General features: G+C 35.8%; 1 protein-coding gene across 6 annotated transcripts in view; it reads left to right on the forward strand.

Moving 5' to 3' along the window:
• The window catches only part of RPS6KC1 (ribosomal protein S6 kinase C1), a 192,020-nt gene that overhangs the window by 71,106 nt on the left and 97,304 nt on the right, over positions 1–23,610 (forward strand). For 5 of the 6 annotated variants that reach the window (XM_008055161.2, XM_021710891.1, XM_021710899.1 and 2 more), the window contains one exon: positions 2,418–2,777. The exons of the other annotated variant lie outside the window; for it this stretch is intronic. In XM_008055161.2, coding sequence (XP_008053352.1) covers positions 2,418–2,777 — 360 coding nt within the window. The remainder of the gene's footprint in view (positions 1–2,417; positions 2,778–23,610) is intronic. 6 annotated transcript variants of the gene reach the window in all.

Genomic DNA, 23,610 nt, shown 5'->3' on the forward strand with positions numbered 1-23,610 from the left:
CCCGCCTGGGCAGCAAGATCTCATCTTTACAATAAATCAAAAAATCAGTTGGGCGTGGTAGCGCATGCCTGTAATTCTGGCTACTGGAAGGCTGAGGCGGAAGGATTGCCAGAGCCCAGCAGGTCAGGCTGCGGTGGCCGCGAGCGGCGGCCACTGCACTCCAGTCTGGGCGACAGAGTGAGACTCCAACTGAAAAAAAAAAAAAAAGTAAAACAGTGTTACTTCTCTCACTAAATATGTTTTGGAAAAAATAGTTATTTTTTAATAAAAATTATGTTAACAATAGCTGGGCGTGGTAGCGCGTGCCTGTAGTTCCAGCTACTTGGAAGGCTGAAGTGGAAGGATCACCAGAGCCCAGCAGGTCGACGCTGGGGTGGCCATGAGCATGCCACTGCACTCCAGCCTGGGAAATGGAGTGAGACTCCACCTCAAAAAAAAAGTTATGTTAACATGTAATGGGCTTTAGTGTTTTATTTTAAAAATTTCTAAACTTCTTTATGCAGGTACCCTTGTTGATAAGATGTGCTCCCACCCCTGGCAGTTTCCCACTACTGCCAGTACTCCTCCTCCCCAGCAGTTTCCCACTACTGTCATTTCTTATAGTATTGTGATAATTGTTCAAGGTCCACTTATGAGTGAGAACATGTGGTACTCAATTCTTTATTTTTGTGATAGATCACTCAGTACTGTAGACTCTAAGTTCATCTAAGTTGCTGTGAAGTTTATAATTTTGTCCTTTTTTGTGACTGTGTAGTAGTCCACTGTGTATATGTACCACATTTTTTAAATCCAGACCTCTTTTGTAAACTTATTTTTTAAATATTGATATTGGTAAATATTTACAGATATAATTTACATAAACAAAAGCTTTTTGGAGCCCACAGTCATTTTAGAGTATAAAGGGAGGTACTGAGACAAGAAAGTTTGAGTATGTGTTGTGGATCATCTTCATTTACCATTAAGTCAGTTACATTACCTGGGAGAAGGAATTTTCACTACTCAATAATTCATAGCACTTATTATTATTATTTTTATTTTTCCTGAGAACAAAGGTGCACATTTAAACCAAAAAAAGCTTGTGGAAGAGCCTGAGACAAAATTGTCTAAAAATTCAGCCTTAGTAATGGGAAACTGCCAGGAGTGGGGGTTGTACACCTCATCAACAAGGGTACCTGCATAATGAACACTTGTATACTTAACCCTGAATTGTACCCCACATCTTTAAAACAAAAAGTTTAAAAAAAAGGATTAAAAAATTCAGCCTTTAAGAAAAAAATAGCATAGATTTTTCTAGATATGGATGGTTATCTAAAAGCACACTTTTGAGGATGATACACTGTATAATCATTATGTAATTACTGATTGAGTATCCTTAATCTAAAAATCTGAAATCTGAAGCACTACTGGTCCTAAGCATTTTGGATAAGGGATATTCAACCTGTATTATAGAATTGTTGTAATGATAATCCCTACACTTTATATACATTAACTCTAGTCCTCATTTGGAGCCTTGCATAATAAGCAACTTTATTTAGTAACTTACTGTTAGTTACCCAGTAAGTGTTAAGAGCTGGAGCTGGATGGATGCGTGTCTGCAATCCTGACTGAGGTGGAAGGATTACTTGAGCCCAGGAGATAGAGTCCATCCTGGGCAACATACCAAGACCATGGCTCTTAAAAACAAATAAAGAGCTAGGATTTAAGTCCTTTTTTTTCTTCTTCTTTTTAGTCTTACTCTAAAGCTTACTCTTTTCCCTTTATTATAAGACTGTTGTTTATAGCAGCTGTGTGTACAAGCAACAGTTTTCTGTAAATAGTTTACAAGTCCTGTGTTAAAGGCTCTTTTTGGCAGCAAGGCTAGATAAAGACTTGTCTTCGGCCAGGCTCAGTGGCTCAGCCTGTAATCCCACGCTTTGGGAGGCCGAGGTGAATGAATTACCTGAGCCCGTGGGTTCGAGACCCGCCTGGGCAACTTGGTAAGACCTCAACTCTACAGTAAATAAATAAATAAAAAATTAGCTGGGCATGGTAGCACATGCCTGTAGTTCCAGCTACTTGGAGGGCTAAGGCAGAAGGATCGCTGGAGCCCAGCAGGTCGAAGCTGCGGTGGCCGGGAGCAGCCACTGCACTCCAGTCTGGGCGACTGAGTGAGATTCCAACTCAGTAAAAAATAAAAAAATAAAAAAAGACTTGTCTTCAGTTTTAGTTTAATGATTAAGGTAAGCAAATTGTCTTCCAGAGTTAAAGAACAACAGTACAAAAGTGAATGAACTAAGATGAAATAAATTAGTAGACACTGACTACCATCAGTGAATTATAGCTTTCTCAATTAACTTGAATAATTTGAAAAAATGAATAATTAGCATGATTTGTATTCTGAATTTAATATCTGTTTATTGTTGTGATCATATTTCTAGGCTTCTCCAGTGACAGTGATCTGATATCTCTTACTGTTGATGTGGATTCTCTTGCTGAGTTAGATGATGGAATGGCTTCCAATCAGAATTCTCCCATTAGAACTTTTGGTATCAATGTTTCTTCGGATTCTTCAGCACTAGGGGCTGTTGCTTCTGATAGTGAACAGAACAAAACAGAAGATCGGGAAAGTCGTAGCCTCTTTCCTGGGAGCTTAAAATCCAAGCTTGGCAAGAAAGATTATTTGGAGAAAGCAGGAGAATTAATAAAACTGGCATTGAAAAAGGAGGAGGAAGACGACTATGAAGCTGCTTCTGATTTTTATAGAAAGGGAGTTGATTTACTCCTAGAAGGTGTTCAAGGTACAGTTTTATCAATTTTAACATGTTCTGGCATATCCTTATGTTGGTATCTGGGAAAAAAAGTATATGCATATAAACTATATCTTCTGTCTAGTCCTATAACAAGCAAGACTGAAAATGAGAAAGTATTGAAACTTAAGTGACCTATATATGGATATATACTTTTAGTACCACGAGATGGAGATGTTAGACATTATCAGTGGTACTTAACTTTCTACTCTGAGCAGTTAATCTATAAAAACATTGTTTAAAAAAGCACACAAGTCCCCAAGTCTCTTGTATGACTGATACTCTTTTTTTCTGACTTGATTACAGTGTTCACCAGCCTTCACCCTTAGCAGTAATTCACAGAGATTCTCTAATGTATTTACTCTTGACCTGCAGAAACAAAATGAAATGGGCTTTTAAACTAAGAGGATTTGCTTACTATTCTTTTTATTAGTTGTAGTAAGTTCTTAGCTATCTAATTTAGGAGGTGGTATGGGACATATGGAGGAGGTATGGGACGTGTAGAGCTGAATGTAGCTGAATATCTCTAAGTAGAACTTTGTTTTTTTTTAAAGCATCATCTATCATTTTAGTCCTTTGGTCTTTTTCCTTATCGGAGCAGAATGATGCATTCTGCATTTAATTACCTCACTTTTTGGACATCATAATCAAAGGTTGATTGTGATCTTCCTCCAGTGGTTTTCTTTCCAGAAAATTATTTTCATTCTTCTGTGGTCTTTGACTTTTCAGTAGCATTCAGATTATTGCAGTCTCCTGTATTACTGATGCTTTTTAATATTTTTGATAATTTACTGATGCTTTCTCTCCCTGTGCCTGGTATCCTACAGTCCAGAAACCTTCTGTTTTGCTTCTAGAGAATAAACTTTGTCTTATATGTGGTATAAAGGCATATGCCTGGCGGTATGGAGTGAAATAGGGAATGGATGGTGGGTCCTAACTGCTTCTTAACCAGGATTTTGACCAGTTCTCTTATTAGCTTTCACTCCCACTTCCACAGCCTGCTAATGCCACCAATTCCTTAATTTTTGGAGAGTTTTACTGTGCCATGTAAGCCCGGCAGCTTTCTCGAGTTTCCTGGGTTTGCAATCTCTCATCCATCCACTTTCTATTTTTTAAAATTTTGTTACTGTTATTGTCTCTTTCAGTCTCTTTGTCTTTGTGGGGATTTTCGTTTTAAAAAATTATTTTACTGCCATGTTAATGGAGTTTCAGGAGAGAGCATAGCTAAATAAATTTGTTCAATTTGCCAAATACAGATTTCACAATGGCTACCGATTTTGATGGGCTTGGGTATCAAGTAACTATTAATGTTTTGTATGTATGGCAGTAAGAGGAGTTGGAATCTTGTTTATTTAGTTTTCGGTTAGTTATTATTATTTTGCTGAAGTTGCTGATAAACCATTTGGGATCTGTTAACACACAATTTCAAATAATTGTTCCTAATATTCATTTTTCATTATTTTATTGTCTTGATATGGTTGTATAATTTTAGCTATTACTTTTAAGGTTTCTAATTGAGAAGCTAATTTTGAAGTCCCTTGTTCTCATGGTTTGATTGATAGATCATTTTGAACCTAGTTTTATTTTTCAAGTGGTTAAATGATCTGTTGAGTTTTTGTTTGTTTGTATGTGTGTTGCAAGAGGAGCCTTCTGGTCTTAAAGGTCTGTTCATCTTTATTCTTTGCCTTAACTGTCATTTTGGGTTGGAAGTTTAAAATAGGGATGAGCTGTGAAAAAATCTGCTCTGATATTTACCCCTTTCTTTTCAGCTAATTATGTACTAAAATATCACTGGTGTTCAATTGACAGATAAAATGCATCAGTATGACGTTTTCTGTCAAAAAGAAATTATTGCATTTAATCTTAGAACATTGCATAATGTTAATATTAAGAAATTATTTCATTTAATCTTAGAACATTTCATAATGTTACCACTTGATGGCACCAGAAAAATAAAAATCTGTTCTTCCAAGTAAGAGCTAAGCATACATATCAGCAAATAACAAAAAATATATCATTTGGTTAATTACTTTGCTGATGATGGTGGTGAATTATTTCTCTACTAGAACTTGATACTAAACCTACTAGAGCTCTATCATTTAAAAGTATATCTCTCATTTAATGTTTGTTTATCTTTTTGAAACCATAGTATTCATTCCTGCTTGGATTGATTTTTATTGTTAAAATGCCATCAAATCCAAAAAGTTAATAATTGACTAAATTTTTTTTAGTTTTTTATTATTTAGTCATAATGTGATCAATTTTTATTCAGATAAACTAGTATTCTAATTTTTAGTCAATATGTGAAAGAACTTCTCTTTTAATCCTCTTGGTTCTACATTTGACTAATGTAAGGTCAGGACATGGATTCTATTTAAAAGCATACTATTTACCACCTAACAGATATAGGGACATTATCCTTTAATTTGTAGGAAAACTGGGTGCTCTAGTTTGTAAGCTTGATTTGACATTTGCTCAGAAGAAATACTTCCTTGAGGGAAGTTGTTTGTTCCAGTATGACATAACTGTTGTTGAAACATCACCGTAGTCAGTAATATCTATAGATCATTTAAATTTAACTTTTTTTTTTTTGAGTCAGAGTCTTGCTCTGTCACCTAGGCTGGAGTGCAATGGCATACTCATAGCCACCGCAGCCTTGACCTGCTGGGCTCAGATGATCCTTCTACCTCAGCTTTTCAAGTAGGTGGAACCACAGGCATGTGCCACCAACGCAGCTATTTTTTTATTTTTATTTTTATTGTAGAGACAAGGTCTCGCCAAGTTGCCCAGACTGTTCTCGAACGCTTGAGCTCAGGCAGTCCTCTCTCCACCTCTCAGCGTGCTGGGATTACAGGCTTGAGCCACCATACCTGGCCCAAATTTAACTCTTTTTATAACAGTTGTTTCTTTGATCCTGGTTTGGATTGGCATACCTTATAATAAAATACTTATTTCCGGGTATCTAATAATCCAGAGAAAATAATCTCTTAGAGCTAAGTAGGAGTGCTTTATACAAAGATTCTTATAGGTTGGAAAATTTTTGTTATTTCATTACTAAACTATTGATCCTAAAGGAGTTTATCTGGGTTGTTAGTAGATCTGATAAAAATGGCTTAATGTTTTTCTTACTTAACTGGTGTTTGCACAGCTGAGACCAGATGCAAAACACAATAGGAGCAGTTCTGTTTGCCCATCCAGCAGAGAACAAGCATACCCTGATAGTGGTAACTTTGAATTCCCTTTTTGAATCTGACACTTCACTTATTCTCTTCTAGAAATGGCTTCTGAAGTAAAGATACTGTCTACTCTTCTAAATTCTCAGTCTTTATGAATTTAAGAGAGAAAAATCCAGAAGTTAAGGCTGAAAGAATCAACTCAAATCTTTGAAAAGAATGTTGCAGTTCTTATCATCCTTTCATGTTCATCTTGTTTATATATTACTGGAAGTGGCTGATATGAATAATCGGTATTCTCAATATGGCCTTATTGGAATAGTTGTGATAATATAGAGTGGCAAATGGATTAAATACAGGTATTAATAAAATGTTTGAATAACAAGAATTTATTACATGCCTGTTACTGTACAAGGTGTTTTTCTTTTCCTACGAGTTTCTCTGAACAACCTCATAAGTTGAACTATGGCTGGTCCTACTGGGCTTTGTCTAAGGACACCAAAATTTAGAGGGTACAAACATTTAATATAATGATTCTAAAAGCTTGGCACCTAGTTAGCAAGAATAATTATTTAAAACGGGAAGCTACCAGATGGCGAGCATTGTTAGTAACACCCATCTGTGGGCTACATTATAAATTACAGAGTTGATTTGAGAACTGGTTTTGTGTAGTGTATTCCAGGTGCCAGAAGTGCTGGTTTGTTCTTTGTAAGGTAGATATTTTGATCCCCGTTTTACAGGTGGGGGAAACGAAGACTTATATAAATTAAGCAATTTGCTTAAGGACACCAGCCAATAAGAATTGAGCAAGGAATTTAATCTAAGTTTTTCTGACTCTAAATCTTGCCTTCTTCTCTCTGTGCCATGCTGCTTCTCACACGTTTCCCTCCTAATTAGATTAGCTTTTTAAAATGGAGAAGCAACAAGTCTTTCCCATTATCAAATATTTGAAAACTTGCTTTACTTTGAATATTTATTATTTTTTCTTCTTCCCATTTGTTTGTTCATTCAATCATCTATCCATTCAGTCACTTAACAATCATCTATTACTTGTATGTACCAAGCACTGTGATAGGAAATATAAAATGATTATTTTCTAAAAATATAAAATAAAATTGGGCAATAGCCCTTCAAGACAAGATGTTTCTGTCAACTCAGTAGCATACTAATGTGACCCATGATTATGTAATGTCTATCTTGTTGAAAATATGTGGTAGATTTGCTGCCTCAGCCACATCTGCTGATTTTCACTTAACTTGTTAAGTGTGCTGATGCCACACTTTTTCTCCTCTACCCTTCTTCACTTACTCTCTTCCCTTCTTATTTCCTCCCTTGCCCTCTTCTTCCTCTTGCCATTTTTCCTTCTCTTTCTCCTATTATGAAATTCATAATGAAAGGAGCTACTAGGTGTTCTTGGTATCTTTTCTTTGAGAATTTTGTTGAGATATACATATATGTATATCCTGAACGTTTACACTTTTATTTCCTTCACTTTAAGCCAATCATGAAATTTCAAAGTGATTTCTGGGATGAGGGCAAGGAAGCCCATGTTAAACATTATTGGGGCACTGGCCCTAGTGGCTTGAGGACGTGCGGGCAGGGTGGACCTCACTGGGGTAGCTGGAGGAGCACAGACTGGCTCGCCGGCAGGTAGATGATGTTCCAAGAGCGTGACAGCCAGTGTGCAATGTCCTTGGTGGCTTCCAGCTAGTGTAGCTCATTCAGGCTGTTGCCTGCTGTGGCCAGAGAGTTGGAAATCAGTTCAGTGGCCTTGGAGTTGCCCTCAGCAGAGGTGATGGCCTTCTTTTTCTGCAGCTCAGCCTTCTCCACCACAAATCTGGTCCGTTCCGCTTCCTGCTTCGCCACCTGTTTGGCCTCCACTGCTTCTGTTGATACTTTTTTTTTTCCTGAGTTGGAGTCTCACTCTGTTACCCAGACTGGAGGGCAGTGGCACGCTCCCGGCCACCACAGCCTCAACCTGCTGGGCTCTGGCGATCCTTCCACCTCAGCCTTCTGAGTAGCTGGAGCTACAGGCACTACGACGCCCAGCTAATTTTTTGATTTATTGTAGAGATGAGGTCTCACCAAGTTGCCCAGGCGGGTCTCGAACCCGCGGGCTCGGGCAATCCACTCACCTCAGCCTCCCAAAGCGCGGGATTACAGGCTGAGCGACCGAGCCTGGCTCTGTTGATATTTTTGACTAGTGAGACTTTTTCTAATGTTACTACTCAGCTAAGAGTTGTGCACATTTTTCTGCCATCTCTGTTCTGGTAAATGGTATAGTAAATAGTTCCAAGCTATTTTTCACAGTTTACTCTATCCATGGGTAGATGCATGTGAAGCTGTCAGGGATGTTCAGACATATTTCAAAAACTTTGACCTGTGTGCAGCTTAGACCACTGATTTATTCTATGATTAACAGTTACTCAGATATTTGGATATCCAGATGATAAACTTGTTTGCTTTGGAAATAGGTGGATATATGAGAAAGGTAGTAAGTCTAGATTTGTAAAGGGAAGCAAGTCACGTGATTTCTCCCAATTGTTGAATTTCAGAAATGTAACTCTAAAAATAAAATGTATTTGACTTGTATATAGTGTTTGTTAATTTTGAAGATAACATGAAAGTATTTTCTAGTTCACTTTATCTTAAAGTGATTGCCCAGTTTGGTACAAAGTACGTTATAGTATAAGGCTAGCAAAACCACAAGCTATGCTTGTGATGGATGATGGTGATTTGATCCTTTGCCTTCTAATGCATTGACTCTTAGTTTTTTTTTATTTGTGAACCCCTTTGAGAACTTTATTTTTCTTTTTCAGTATTGTTTTGAGTGTTTGGGGTCCCTTACAATTCCATATAAACTTGAGAATCACCTTTTCCATTTCTACAAAAAAGATAGTTGGAATTTTGATTGGGATTGCATTAAATCAATATATAAAATTGGGGAGTATTGCCATCTTTATAATAATAAGCCTTCCAATCTGTGAATGCAGAATGTCTTTTTATTTATTTAGATTTTCTTTAATTTTTTCCAGCAATATTTTGTAGTTTTCAGTATGTGAATTTTTGGTTAAATTTATACCTATGCATTTTATTCTTTTGAGTGTTATTATAAATAGCATTGTTTTCTTAATTTTCTTTTTGTATTGTTTATTTCTGATGTTTGTGTGTTGATCTTGTAACCAGCAAATTGTTGAATTTATATTCTAGTTCTAGTAGTGATTTGTGTGTGGATTCTTTGGAATTTCCATACATAGTCAGCCCTCCATATCCATCCATGGATTCTGGATCTGCAGATTCAACCAACTGTGGATCAAAAATATTTGGGGAGAAAAACCAAAAAACAGTACAATGATAAAAAATAATACAAATAAAAATAAAGTATAGCAATGACTTACATAGCATTTGCATTGTATTAGGTATTATAAGTAATCTAAAGATGATTTAAAGTATATAAGAGGAAGTGTATAGGTTATATGCAAATATCACACCATTTTATATGAAGGACTTGAGCATCCTTGGATTTTGGTATTTGGGGGTCCTGGAACCAATGCCCCATGGATTCCAAGGGACAACTGTATAGTATTATGGTATCTGAGAATAGAGGTAATTTTACCTCTTTTTAAAATTTTCAATTTGGATGCCTTTGATTTCTTTTTCTTGTCTAGTGCTCTGGCTAGAACTTCATTGGGAAAGTAGTTATCCTTGTCCTCTTCCTGATCTTAGGGGGAAAGATTTCAGTCTTATCAAATATGATGTTAACTATAGGTTTTTCATAGATGCCCTTTATCATGTTGAAGTTCTCTTTTATTCCTAGTTGTTTGAATTTTTTTTTAATCATGAAAGGGTGTTGGATTCTGTCAAATGCTTTTTCTACATTAATTGAAATGATCATGCGATTTCCTTACCAACTCTTTCTATTAATGTGGTATATTAGATTGATTTTGTTATATTGTACCTCTCTTATATTCTTGCAGAAACACACAAAATACATTGAAATGTTATTTACTACTTGTCTTTCATGGCCTAATAGTGCCATTTATTATTCTTTCTCCTTCTTTAAAAAAAATGATTGTTTTGGTTGTTCATATGTTTTCTTTTATATGTTTCTTAGACTATCATTCTCTAGAGAACAGGCATCATATCTATTTTTTTAAATCTTTAATGGAAGTATAATTATATACACAAAAAAGTACATTTCATAAACATATAGCTGAATGTATTTTCACACACAAAACACTCCCATGTCACTGGCATCCAGATCAAAGAGAAGAATTTGACCAGCAGTATAAAAGTTTTCTTATGTCCCCACTCAGTTACTACCTCTTCAAAGGAGATTTTTATCCAGATTTCTAACTATGATGAGTGGATGAAGTCTGCTTTTTTTCTTTTAAAACATTTTTTAGAGGTGGAGTCTTGATATGTTGCCCAGGCTTGCCAAGCCACTGCACAGGGACTGAGGTCTGCTTTTTTCCACTCCTGTTCCCCACAGGGGCAGGGTTCCACTTTAAGAATGTCCTGTTTTCTCTGGTGGTTCAGCCCTCTTCTATGCAATTTCTTTTTATGGATGATAATGTGAGGAGAAGTTGGTGTCTTGTTTCTCTTTTATTTCTCTGGGATCCTTGCCTTTTCTTTCACTTAGGCCTTTCACTGCCACTTCTTGAAGAGGTATAACCCATTATATATATTTTTTCTGTGTATCTGGTTCTCCTCCACAAGGAAATCTTTACCAAGGCTCTCACTTTTGGTTCTACTCACTTTGAACTTTGAAGCCTATAAAGTCTGTGCTTTGAATTACCAAGCACCAGCCTGTGTTTAGGATTGTGGCATTGAGTTGGGCTTTCTTTCTTTTTTTTTTCCTCCCTGTGCTTTGGTTTAAGTCCTTTGTGCCCTTCTATCTGTCCCCCCTCCCTCTGATCACCATATCCATAGGCTTGCAATAGAGGGGCCCTGGAAACTCTATTGTAATTTGGTTTATTTTCCTGTTTACAGATAATCTGAAGGTTATAGTATCTTTGTTTCCTAGTAGTGTTGCAGATGTGAGTTATGTGTACACATAAATATGTGTATATGTATGTATATATAAATATATATATATATATATATATATATATATATATATATTTGCTCTTTGATTTTTAGTCTGTTTTTTGAGAGGTTATGTGGAGGGAGATTTGAAATTGGGTGGCTGGCATTGTCCTTTGGACCTGAGAGTTCATACAGATTGTTTTGAGAATGCTTAACAACCTTCAAATTCCTGAAATAACCTTACTCGGTTGTAATATATATTATCCTTTTTATGTCACTGAATTTGACTGCTAGTATTTATTTATCATTTATTGCACTTCACTTTATAGTGTTTTATAGATATTGCATTTTTTTACAAATTGAAGTTTTGTGGCAGCACTGTGTTCACCAAATCTTTTAGCACCATTTTCCCAGCAATGTGTGCTGCTTTCATTCCTGTCTCTGTGTCACACTTTGGTAATTCTCACAATAATTCAGACTTTTTTCATTATTATTATATATGTGGTAATTATCTATCATCAGTGATCTTTGATATTAGTATTGCATTGTTTTGGGGTGCTATGAACAGTCCCCATGTAAAAGATGGTGAACTTAATTAGTAAATGCTGTGTTTTGACCGCTCCACTGATCAGCTCTTCCTCCCCTGGGAACTGAGCCTCCCTATTCACTGAGACACACAAATATTGAAAGTAGGCCGATTATTAATAATCCTACAATGGCCTCTGAGTTTTCATGTGAAAGGAAAAGTCAGACATCTGTCACTTTGTTGTTAGTATAGTCACCTTCATGAACGAGCTTAGCTAGATTCTCTGGGTAACATGCTGCAGCTTCTACTCTACATCAGCACTTGCTGCTTTACCTTGCAATTTTATATTGTGGTAAAGGCTTTTTTCCTTAAACCTCATGAACCAACAGGTTTTCAGTGTAGATGAAATAGCCTTCTATTGGAAGAAGATGCCATCTAGGACTTTCACAACTAGAGAGGAGAGGTCATGCCTGGCCTCAAACCTTCAGAGGATAAGTTGATTCTTTTTAAGGGGCTAATGCAGCTATTGATTATAAGTGGAAGCCAATGCTTATTACCATTCTGAAAATCTTAGGACCTTTAAGAATTATGCTAAATCAGCTCTGTGTACTGTCAGTGAAGCAACAAAGCCTGAATGACAGCACTTCTGTTTACAGCATGGTTTACTGGATATTTAAGTTCACTGTCTAGAAAAACTGATTCCTCTCAAAATATTATGGCTCATTGACAATGCATTTAGTTACCCAAGAACTCTTGGGTGTTCTAAGTTCTTTTGAACACTCAAGATGTATAAGGAGGTTAATGTTGTTTTCATGCCTGCTAACACAAAATCCATTCTGTAGCTCATCAAGGAGTAATTCTGATTTTCAATTCTTATTCTTTAAGAAATACATTTTGTAAGGCTGTAACTGCCATAGATAGTGACTTCTTTGATGAATCTAGGCAAAGCAAACTGAAAACTTTCTGGAAAGGAATTACCATACTTGATATCATTAAGAGCATCTGTGATTCATGGGAGGAGGTCAAACTATCAACGTTAACAGGAATTCTGAAGAAGTTGATTCTAACCCTCATGAATGACTTTGCGGTTCAAGACTTCAGTGGAGGAAGTCACTGCAGATGTGGTGGAGATAGCAAGAGAACTAAAATTAGAAGTCGAGCCTGAAGATGTGACTGAATTCATGCAATTTTATGATAAAACTTGAATGGATGAGGAGTTACTTCCTATGGATGAACAAAAATAATTTTTTTTTTTTTGAGTTGGAGTTTTACTCTTGTCGCCAAGTCTGGATTGCAGTGGCATGCTCACAGCCACTGCAGCCTCGATCTGCTGAGCGCAGGAGATCCTTCCGTCTCAGCCTTCCAAGTAGCTGGACCTACAGACGCATACCACCACACCCGGCTAGTTTTTGCGATTTATCGTAGAGGCGAGGTCTCACCAAGTTGCCCAGGCTGGTCTTGAACCCCCAGGCTCAGGCAATCCTTTCACCTCGGCCTCCCAAAGTGCTGGGATTACAGGCTGAGCCACCATGCCTGGCCAGTTATTTATTTTTTTTAAAGATGGAATCTGCTCCTGGTGAGGATGCTGTGAACATTGTTGAAATGACAACAAAGGATTTAAATATTACATAAGCTTAATTGATAAAGTAGCAGCGGGTGTTGAGAGGACTGATTCCAATTTGAAAGCAGTTCTAGTGTGGGAAAAATGCTGTCAAACAGCATTGCATGTTTCATGAAGGTAAGATTCAGTCGATGTGGCAAACTTTATTGTTGTCTTATTTTAAGAAATTGGCACAGCCTTATCAGTCAGTAGCCATCAACATCAAGGCAGGATCCTCTACTCACAAAGATTACTACTTGCTGAAGGCTCTGATGATTATGAGCATTTTGTAGTAATAACATATTTTAAAATTAAGGCATGTATATTGTTTTTATAGACATAGTGCTGTTGCACAAGTAGTAGACTACAATAATAGAAACATAACTTTTATATGCACTGGGAAACCAAAAAATTTGTATGACTTGTTGCAAGATTTGCTTTATCGCAGTGGTCTGGGTCAAAACCCTCTATATCTTTAAGGTATGCCTGTATATGTAATTTTATTTTTCATAGATTATATATGTTGGTGAAATTAATTAATAAGACAGAGTGTTGCTTTGTTGCCCAGGCTAGAGTGCAATGGCTTGATCATAGCATTTGGCATTTCAGTGTGCTGGGATTATGAGTGTAAGCCACTGCACCCAGCTATTTGATGAATTTAAAAGTAAATTATAGACATCATGGCCTTTTCCTTTATGTAGTTTACATCTTGAGAATATAGGGTCATTTGTTGACATAGCCAAAATACATTGTTCATATTTAACATTGTGGGAAGGGTTTTAATAAGTGAATCAATTTCTTTAATATGTATCCAACTGTTAACATTATATATTTCTTTTGTGAACTTTGGTTAAGTCTTATTTTTTAAAGATATTTGTCTATTTCACACAAATTGTGAAATTTATTAATTGTAGAATTATTTGTAATATCTCCTAATCTTTTTTGGATTTTTCCTGACTTTGATAATTTGTTGTATATATTTTTTCTTACTCATATTAGGGATTTATCATTTCTATTAATGTTCAAAAGAATTATGTTAGAACTTCTAGTTTACTATGTTTGTTTTCTATTTTATGAATATCTATTTCTTTTTTTCCTTCTTACTTTAAGTTGACTATTTTTATTTTTTAGTTAGAAGGTTACACCTTTGAGTTTCAGCCTTTTAAAAAATATACATTTAGGATTATACAATTTCTATTAAGTACATCTTTAACTACGTTATGTAGGTTTTGCTATGTCATATCTTTATTACTATTGGTTCAAAATATTTTCTATTTTTTTGTTTTGATTTTATTTATCTCATTTTATTAGCTTTTTATTGTTGCTGCAGCACATAACCACAAACTTAATGACTTACAACACAACTTTTTGTTTTATGGTTTTGTAGATTAGAAATCTGATGTGAGTCACACTGAGCTAAATTCAAGGTGTGAGCAGGACTGTAATTTTTTTCTGTTAACTTCTGGGGAGTATGTGTTTCCTTGTCTTTTCTAGCTTCTAGAGGCCACCTGTGTACTTTTGCTTATGGTCCCTTTGTCTGTCTTCAAAGCCAGCAGTGTTGCACCTCTCTGACCATTCCTTCATAGTTACATCTCACTCTAATTCTCAGCCAGAAAAGTTTATTTGATTTTAAGAACCTATATGATTTGGTTGGGCTCATTCAAATAATCCAGGATAATGCCTTATATCAAGATCCTTATTCTTAGTCACATTTGTAAAGTTTCTTTAGCCAAATGAATTAATATATTCACAGCTTCTGGGTGTATCTCATGGACCTCTTTAGGGGGTCCACTAATTATTCTGCCTAGTACACCTGTGAACTACTTAGAAGCATATCATAAGTATATTGTTTAATTTTCAGGCAGTTGGAGTTCTATTTATCTTTTTGTTATTGATAATTCCTTGGTATTAATTCCTCGGTATTCGAAGAACTTAGTCTGATTTACTCCAGTTTGTTGAAATTTATTGAGGCTTTCTTTGGGGCCAGACAGCCTGCCGTTTAAATCATTTTAACACAGGATCTTCCAGTGGGGGTGCTTTATTTATAATCTTAGGGTTTCATGATATTTTCTATAGCCTCACTATACTCTTCATGTTTGTATGAGTCTTTTTTTTTTTTTTTAACCTGATGGTAGTCTCTATCTTATTTTTGGTAGTTAACCAATCATTACTTAATTACGGAATAGCCATGGCTATATATGTTAAATTGATTTTTGAATTGCAAGGGATATGATTACATTATTTTTTGATAAATTAAAGTGCACCTATATTATTAGCTTGTGGGGGAAAAGCCCACAAATACAGTAAAATATTGGTGTAAAATAGTTATCTTGAATGAGTCCAGACCAGCAGCAGCCCTTTTCCCTTCAAAAGAAAAGCATACTGTAAAGCAAAGAAGAACAAAGACTTAGAGTTCCCAAGACAAATAAAAGCAGTGATTAGAAATAAAGAATTTAGCCTGGACAACATAGTGAGACTCTTTCTCTACAAAAATTGGGGGGGAGAATTAGCCTGGTATGGTGGTGCATGTTTATAGTTCTTGCTACTCAGGAGGCTGAAGTAGGAGGATCACTTGAATCCAGGAATTCAAGGTTATAGTGAGCTATTATGGCACTACTGCATTCCAGCCTGTGTGACAGAATGAGAGGAAGATCTTATCTTGGTAAAAAAAAAAAAAGAAAGGAAACAAAAAACTCCAAATCAGGTTTTTAAAAAATTGTAATAAGTTGGTTTGGCACTTGGAAGGGGAACAATGCCCTGACCTACATTGTTGTTAAAAGGCCAATCCTTACCCAAACAACAGAAAATAAGATTAGAGGTAATAAGTGATAAGAAAATGCAAATATGTTACATTATATGGTAATAATCTGTATAAAGTGATCTGCCAGGTGCAGTAGCTCACGCCTGTAATCCCAGTAGTTTGGAAGGCTTAGGCGTGAGGATTATCTGAGCCCAGAGGTTCGAAACCAGCCCGGGCACATTGGCGAGACCTCATCTCTACAATAAATTAAAAAATCAGCTGGGCATGGTGGTGTGTGCCTGTAGTTCCAGCTAGTTGGTTGGCTGAAATGGAAGAATTGTCTGAGCCCAGCAGGTTGAGGCTGTGGTGGCTGTGAGCTTGCCACTGTACTCCAACCTGGGCAACAGAGTGAGACTCTGATTTAAAAAAACAAACAAACATATATATATATATAAATGTAAAAAATTAATGAAGTGATCCAGTGATAAAGGTAATAGACTGAAGAATTTGTATGGTGTAGTTCATTCTTACTAATCTTAACTGGACCCTCAATACTGTTACTCATCCTCAGCATTATTTTGTTAACTCACATGTCTACAATCTGTAGTGACTGTTTTAGATAACCTCTGCTTTCTTAAATCTCTTCTATTATTCCAATGACACTACACTATCTTGTTTTTCTGCTTTCCACTACAAAGAAAGCACACTGTAGGGCTTTTTTATTTCTTATTTTTCTACTTTTTGGACCTTTCTAAGTCTACTTTGCCAGCTCCTTCTTCCCCTCTTGACTTTTAAATTCTGAAGTTCATTGAGACTTGGTCTTCAGCCTTCTTAGGCTTCTTACAACTTCTCTCCTTAGATGATTTCAGGATAACATGTCTTAAATAACCATCTAAAACCCAGCAGTATACAATAGAAATATAATGTAAGACATGTAATCTTAAATTTTTAATTAGTTACATTACAAAAAGGATTTCTTCTGCTGACAAAGAAAGGTGGCAGGGACTATATTCAACCTCTTTCCTGAAGCAGCTAAAAATGCCAGAAAAAATATATTTAACAATGGTTTTTAAGACACTGGACATCAGGCAATGAAAGAGTGATTTCTGAGAGAACAACAAATGAGTGAGGCTCTTAATTGTTTCATTTTACTGTCTTGAATTTCTAGGCTGTGGTGCGGAGAGAGAGAGGGAAGCCATGTGCATCCTAGCAAAGCCTCTGAGTTAAGTAGATGGAGTTGAGAGACTAGGAAGACCAAAGCTAGAGTTCACAGTCATAGCTTGCAGAATAGAGATGCCTGATGCCCAGGGTCTTCTCTAGAGAGGAGATAGTGGTATAGAAATTGGCAGAGTGTCTTCTGCAATATCCAGCAGCGTACATGTAAGTGGCCAGTGAAAGATCCACTTAAAGGATTAGGGAGAAAAATTCTGGAGGTTTACACAGGACTGAGAATCATGTTTTTCTCAGAGGTGGTCTCAGAAACCTCAATCAGGGGCATTGGGTATAATACTCAGAAGAAATAATACTGTTGAATAATAATTAGCTCTAGGCTCACTCTAGCATTCTTAAAAGCAAGACCAAAAACTGTTTCTATGAAACATAACTGCATCCTAGAAGAAAGCTAAAAAATGTTGGGTTAATTAGAAAAGAATTGACTACCCAACAAGGTGAAATTCAAATGACTAGCATCCAATAAAAAATTACTATTCATGCAGAGAAGCATGAAAAAATGGGACCTTAAAATAAGGGAAATAATGAATCAATCAAACCCTACCCTGAAGTGACAAAGATGCTAGAATTATTAGTCAAGGGCTTTAAAAGTTATTATAAATGATAATTGCATTCATTATGTTGAAAAAGGCATGTAGAAACATGGAAGAATTCCAAAATACCCAAATTGAACATCTGAAGATAAACGCTGCAGCATCAGAAATGAAAAATACAAGGGTGGGATTAATGGCAGATTAGATTTTGCAGAAGAAAAGATTAATGAACTTGAGGACATAGCAATAGAAACTATCTAAAATGAATCATGGAGAGATAAAATAATTATTTTAAACAATTTAAAAGTCTTCATTGAACTATAGAAGAGTTTTTTGTATATGTAACTGAGGTACCTGAAAAGGGAAAGGGGAGAAACAGAATAATGTCTGGAAGCTTTCCATATCTGATAAAAACAAATCACAAATCCTAACAAACCCAACCACAAGAAACATGAAAATTACACCAAGGTATATAATAATCAGGTTGCTCAAAATCAGTGAAAAAGATACAATCTTAAAATCAGGCACAAGAAAAAAGACAACTCATGTACAGAACAAAGACAACAATGACATCGGATTTTCTTTTGGAAACAATGCAAGCAAGATGACAGTTGATCACCACATTTAACATGGGGAAAGAGAGGAAAAACCTGTCATCTGAGAATTCTATACCAAGTGAAAATCTTTTAGAAATAAGGGCAAAATAAGGAATTGATTTGTTCATTGGGAGTGATGAATATGTTAATCATTCTAGTTCTGTGGTTTTCTCTGTTTTTCTTGATCATTGTAGCTAAAGGATTGTCAATTTTGTTGATCTTTTCAAATAACTCATTTTTGATTTCATTTTTTTCCTAAACTTTTTCTATTTTGTTTCATTGGTTTCTTTTTTCAGTGTTTCTTTTGTGTAGTTTGCTCTTTACTTTTTAGAATTTATTTTCAGAGGCAGACGCTTAGGTTATTAATTTCTTTTCAATGTAGGTGTTTGAAGCTATAATTGTTCCTCTAAGCACTGCTTTCATATCCTATAAATTCAGATATATTTTCATTTTCATTCAGCTTGAAATAATTTTCAGTTTTTGTTTTTTCTTTGATCTGTGTGTTATTTAGGGATGTGTTCTTTAGTTTTCAAATATTTGCAAATGTTTTAATTTTTTGGTTGTTGATTTCTAGTTAATTGTTATGGTTGGTAAATATATTTTACATGATTTAAATTGTTCCCAATTTATTGAGACTTGTTTTGTGGCCTAGTACATGGATTTTCCTAGAGAATGTTTCATGTGTGTTTGTAAGGAATGTGTAGTCTGCTGTTGTTGGGTGGAGTATTCTGTAGATTCAGAATCCAGAATTCAGATTGGTTGATAGTATTGAGTAAGTCTTCTACATTATTGCTGAAGTTTTTTTTTGTCTCTTTATTTTAGGAATTATTGAGATATTGTTTTGGGAGTTTGTTAGTAGGTATGTGCATGTTTTTAGTTATTGAGATATTGTTTGGGGGTTTGTTAGTAGGTGCATGCATGTTTTTAGTTATTATATATTCCTGATTAACATAACTTTGTAACATTATAAAATGCCTGTTTTTGTCTCTAGTAACACATTTGTTCTTAGAATCTATTTTGTCAGATGTTAGTGTAACTATTCTGTCTCTTATGATTACTTTTTTATATGCTATACCTCCATCTGTTTACTTTCAGCTTTCAACTTGTTTATTTCTTTGAATCAAAGTGTGTTTCCTGTAGACAGAATATAGTTGGAACCTAGAGTTTTTTTTAAACCCAGTCTTAGAAATAGTCTTTGCTTTTCTTTAATGTGTTTAATCTATATATAGTTACTTTTATTAATGTGGTTGGATTTATGTCTGCCATTCTGCTATTTGTTTTTTAGATGTCACTTGTCTTTTTTTTTTTTTAAACTTCTTTTTGGTAAATAAATATTTTCTAGTGTACCATTTACTCTTTTTTTATTTGCTATATCATTTTGAGTTTTCTCTCTTTTTAAAATTTCTCTGCAGTTTACAGTAACAAGAATTTTGACTTAAAACATTCTACTTCTAAGACTGTCCTAATTCCAGTTATACATAGAAACTTTTCAGTATAGCTCCCTTTCTTTCCCACTCATTTTTCATATTGTTGTGATGTATATTACACCTTTATAGAAGCTTTATAATGTGATTTTGTAATAACTATTTAAATGAATTTTTAATACCAATTTGGATAAGAAATAAGAAAAAAATTATTTATACTGTTTTTCATATTTACCTAAGTAATTTTCTTTACTTGCATTCTTTGTTTTTGGTTGAATTTGAATTATTCTTTATCGTCATTTCCTTTTTTAAAAAAGTATTTCTTGTATGGCAGGTCTGCTAGCAACACATGCTTTCAATCTTTACATTTCTGGGAATGTTTATTTTGCTTTTATTGTTGAAAGATAGTTTGACTGGATATGATTTTTAGTTGACAGTTTTTTTTTTTCTTTCAGCATTTTAGATATGCCATTCCACTGCCTTCTGATTTTCATTTTCTGATAGTAGTTGTTAAAGTTTTGAGGATCCCTGGTATATGATGAATATTGTTTTTCTTTTGTTGCTTTTAAAATTTTCTTTTTGTTTTGGCTTTTGACAATTTATTATATGTCTAGGTGTAGTTCTCTTTGAGTTATCCTTCTTGACATTTGTTGTATCCTTGGTGTTTGTTAACTTTTTTGTATCCTTTGTATTTGTTAACTTTCTTAGATGTGAAAGTCAGAGTTCATCAGATTTGGGAAATTTTTGCTCATTATTTAAACACTTCAAAAAGTTTTTTTTTTTTTGCCTATATTTTTCTCTCTTTTATGTTTCTTGGACTGAATTATGTATATGTTAGTATGCTTGATGTTTTTCCCAGATGTTTGAGTCCTCTGTTCATTTTTTGTTTCCTATTTTTCTTATTGTTTATTTATTTTATTTATTTATTTTTTATTGTATTCATTTATTTATTTTTTTGAGTTAGAGTCTCACTGCCTAGGCTGGAGGGCAGTGGCATGCTCTTGGCCACCGCAGCCTCAACCTGTTGGACTCCAGTGATGCTTCCGCCTCAGCCTTCCAAGTAGCTGGAACCACAGGCGGGCACTACCACGCCCGGCTAATTTTTTGATTAATTGCAGAGATGAGGTCTCGCCAAGTTGCCCAGGCGGGTCTTATTGTTTATTTTTATTTAGACTAGATAATCTTCTATTTTCAAACTCCAGAATATCTATTTGATTTTTCCCCCCAGTTTCTATTTCTCCAGTGTTAATCTGTATTTGATGATTCATTGACCATGTACTTTCTTTCTCCTTAAACTTGGTTTCTTTTAGTTCTTTGCACATATTTATAATAGTTGTTTTGAAAATTTACGTTTTCTTTTTTTTTTTTTTTTTTGAGTTGGAGTCTCACTCTGTCACCCAGACTGGAGTGCAGTGGCCACTCCCGGCCACCGCAGCCTTGACCTGCTGGGCTCCGGCAATCCTTCCACTTCAGCCTTCCAAATAGCTGGAACTACAGGCGCGCGCTACCACGCCCGGCTCATTTTGATTGATTTATTATAGAGATGAGGTCTCGCCAAGTTGCCCAGGTGGGTCTCGAACCCGCGGGCTCAGGCAATCCACTCACCTCAGCCTCCCAAAGGCGCGGGATTACAGGCTGAGCTGCTGAGCCGGCTGAAAATTTACATTTTCAAAGGCAGTTTTTATTGACTGCTTTCTTTTTTTCTTCCGTGTTGCATGGGACACTTTTGCTGTTTGTTTTCTTTTCATTTTGTTGTTGTTGTTGAAAGTCAACATTTTAGATAATATAGAAACTATAGATTTTGTCTCCTCACTATCCCCCATGGTTAATAGTGATTGCTGCTGTTTTTTTGTTTGGAGGTCAGCCAATGAATGTTCAGAGGTTGTGCTTAAACAGTGAGCCAGTGATGCTTCTGTCATTTGCTGAGTATATCTGTGTGTGGGTTGGGCGTGTGTTCAAACATCAGGCAGTTTACAAGTCGGCCTTGGCTTTTATCTTCTGCTTGTGCAAGACCTTCCCTTTACCAAAGAGGAGTAGATAGCTGAGGCCCTCTGTTGTCTCTACTGTGGATGTGTTCAACCTTTAAGATCCCCAGGAATATGTGTGAACTTATCAAAGCACACCATGGCTTTCTTGTTTCTCAGATTTCCTGTTAAATGTTTGGCTTGTCTGTTGTTTGTCATTGATTGTTATTAATTTCAGCATTTCCTCTGGCATTCACTTTTCAGTGGAGATCCAAGTCAGGTGATCCCCCTCCAGCAACAAGAAGGCTGTTGGTCCTCTCATCTGCCATCCCATCATTCTGTGGGGTGGGTAGGAATAGCACTATAGACCTTTGTTTCTCTTACTGCTGTTGTACACTTTTTCTTATATAAATATTTATCAGCTTTTGGGTATCTTTCTAGTCAATTTTCAGAGTTGTTGTTTTGATAATTTTGTTCAGTTTTATCTGGGGAGAAGATTTGCTGAACTCCTAACTCTGACGTTCTGAAAGTCCCACCTTCTATCATCTCTTATAAAAAATTCATAATTAGTTTTACTGTTTCTGTTCTTGCTTGGTTCTAGTTTATTTTTTCTCTAACAATAACCTGAATGATTAAAAAAAAAAGAGATACAACCATGTCACTTCCTTGCATAAAAAAACTCATTACTATTAGGATAAAATCTAGAATTATTGGGACCTACAAGACTGTGCATGATTTGGATTCTGCCTCCCTCCCCAGTCTTCCTCTCCATAATCATCTTGAATTCATTTCACTTATTCTTCTTTAGCCACAATAACTTTCTTTTACTTCATGGAAAGGGAAGGCATCAAGGTGCTTTCTGTGGTATAACTTTCATTTAAGCTGTGCTTTGTTTGGAGTGCTTTATGGTGCTTCTTCAGTTGATAACTTCTTGTTCATCACATCTGAATTCCAATGGCATTGCTTCAAGGAAGCCTTTCCTCACTCCAATTCATACCAGAATAGATACTTTGACCTTTGTTTTCATTGCATACTGTTTACAGTGAAATGTTGTTCATACAGTTATTTACTGAATGAATATATCTTCATTTACCTGCAGTGTCTTCTAGACCAAGGCGGTTTTTTGTTCATCATTGTATGTTCTAGCATAGTGCCTGGTACGTAGGAAATTCTCTTTCTCTATAGATAGATTGATAGGTAGGTATTTTTAAATCAGAGTAGAACTTTAAATATATATAAAGAGTATATAAATATATATATACATAATATAAAGAGTATAAAGATAAATATGTAAATATTTGTGAATGAGAGAATGATTCTATAGTACATATAGATGGGCACCTGACTAGAGAGAAGAAGGCCTATATGGAAGGCTTCTTGGAGGAGCTGATAAATAAGTTGAATCCTAAAGATTGTGTGTAGTAGTGTAACTCAGTATTGAGATCTGTTGCTCATCTGACTCTGTGTTTGATTACTACCTTTAATAAATAAGCTCTGTCTTATTCTGTTTCCTTGTCTTGATCATTTGTTTTCTACTCCAGCACCCTTGGAACTATGGCTCTGTTCCCTCAAATAAGTGTTTGACCCCGGGCTTGGCAGTTGGGGAACTTTGATTTGGTTTGTTATAATACTTTTTTTGATCTTTGTGGAAACAATTGGGGATAAACAGATACCTACAGCATATTACAGTAGCTAATATACAGGGGAAGCAATGTTAAATTAATTTTAGCATATCCTCAAGAATGGAATATCTCAGCCGGGCTCGGTGGCTCAGCCTGTAATCCCGTGCTCTGGGAGGCTGAGGTGAGTGAATTGTCTGAGCCCGTGGGTTCGAGACCCGCCTGGGCAACTTGCCGAGACCTCATCTCTACAATAAATCAAAAAATCAGCCGGGTAGCGCATGCCTGTAATTCTGGCTACTGGGAAGGCTGAGGCGGAAGGATCGCTGGAGCCCAGGAGATTGAGGCTGCAGTGGCTGGGAGCAGCCACTGCACTCCAGTCTGGAGTGAG

This window comes from Carlito syrichta, unplaced genomic scaffold (assembly GCF_000164805.1).
Source record: "Carlito syrichta isolate Samal-C Ts95f unplaced genomic scaffold, Tarsius_syrichta-2.0.1 Scaffold80553, whole genome shotgun sequence".
NCBI lineage: Eukaryota > Metazoa > Chordata > Mammalia > Primates > Tarsiidae > Carlito > Carlito syrichta.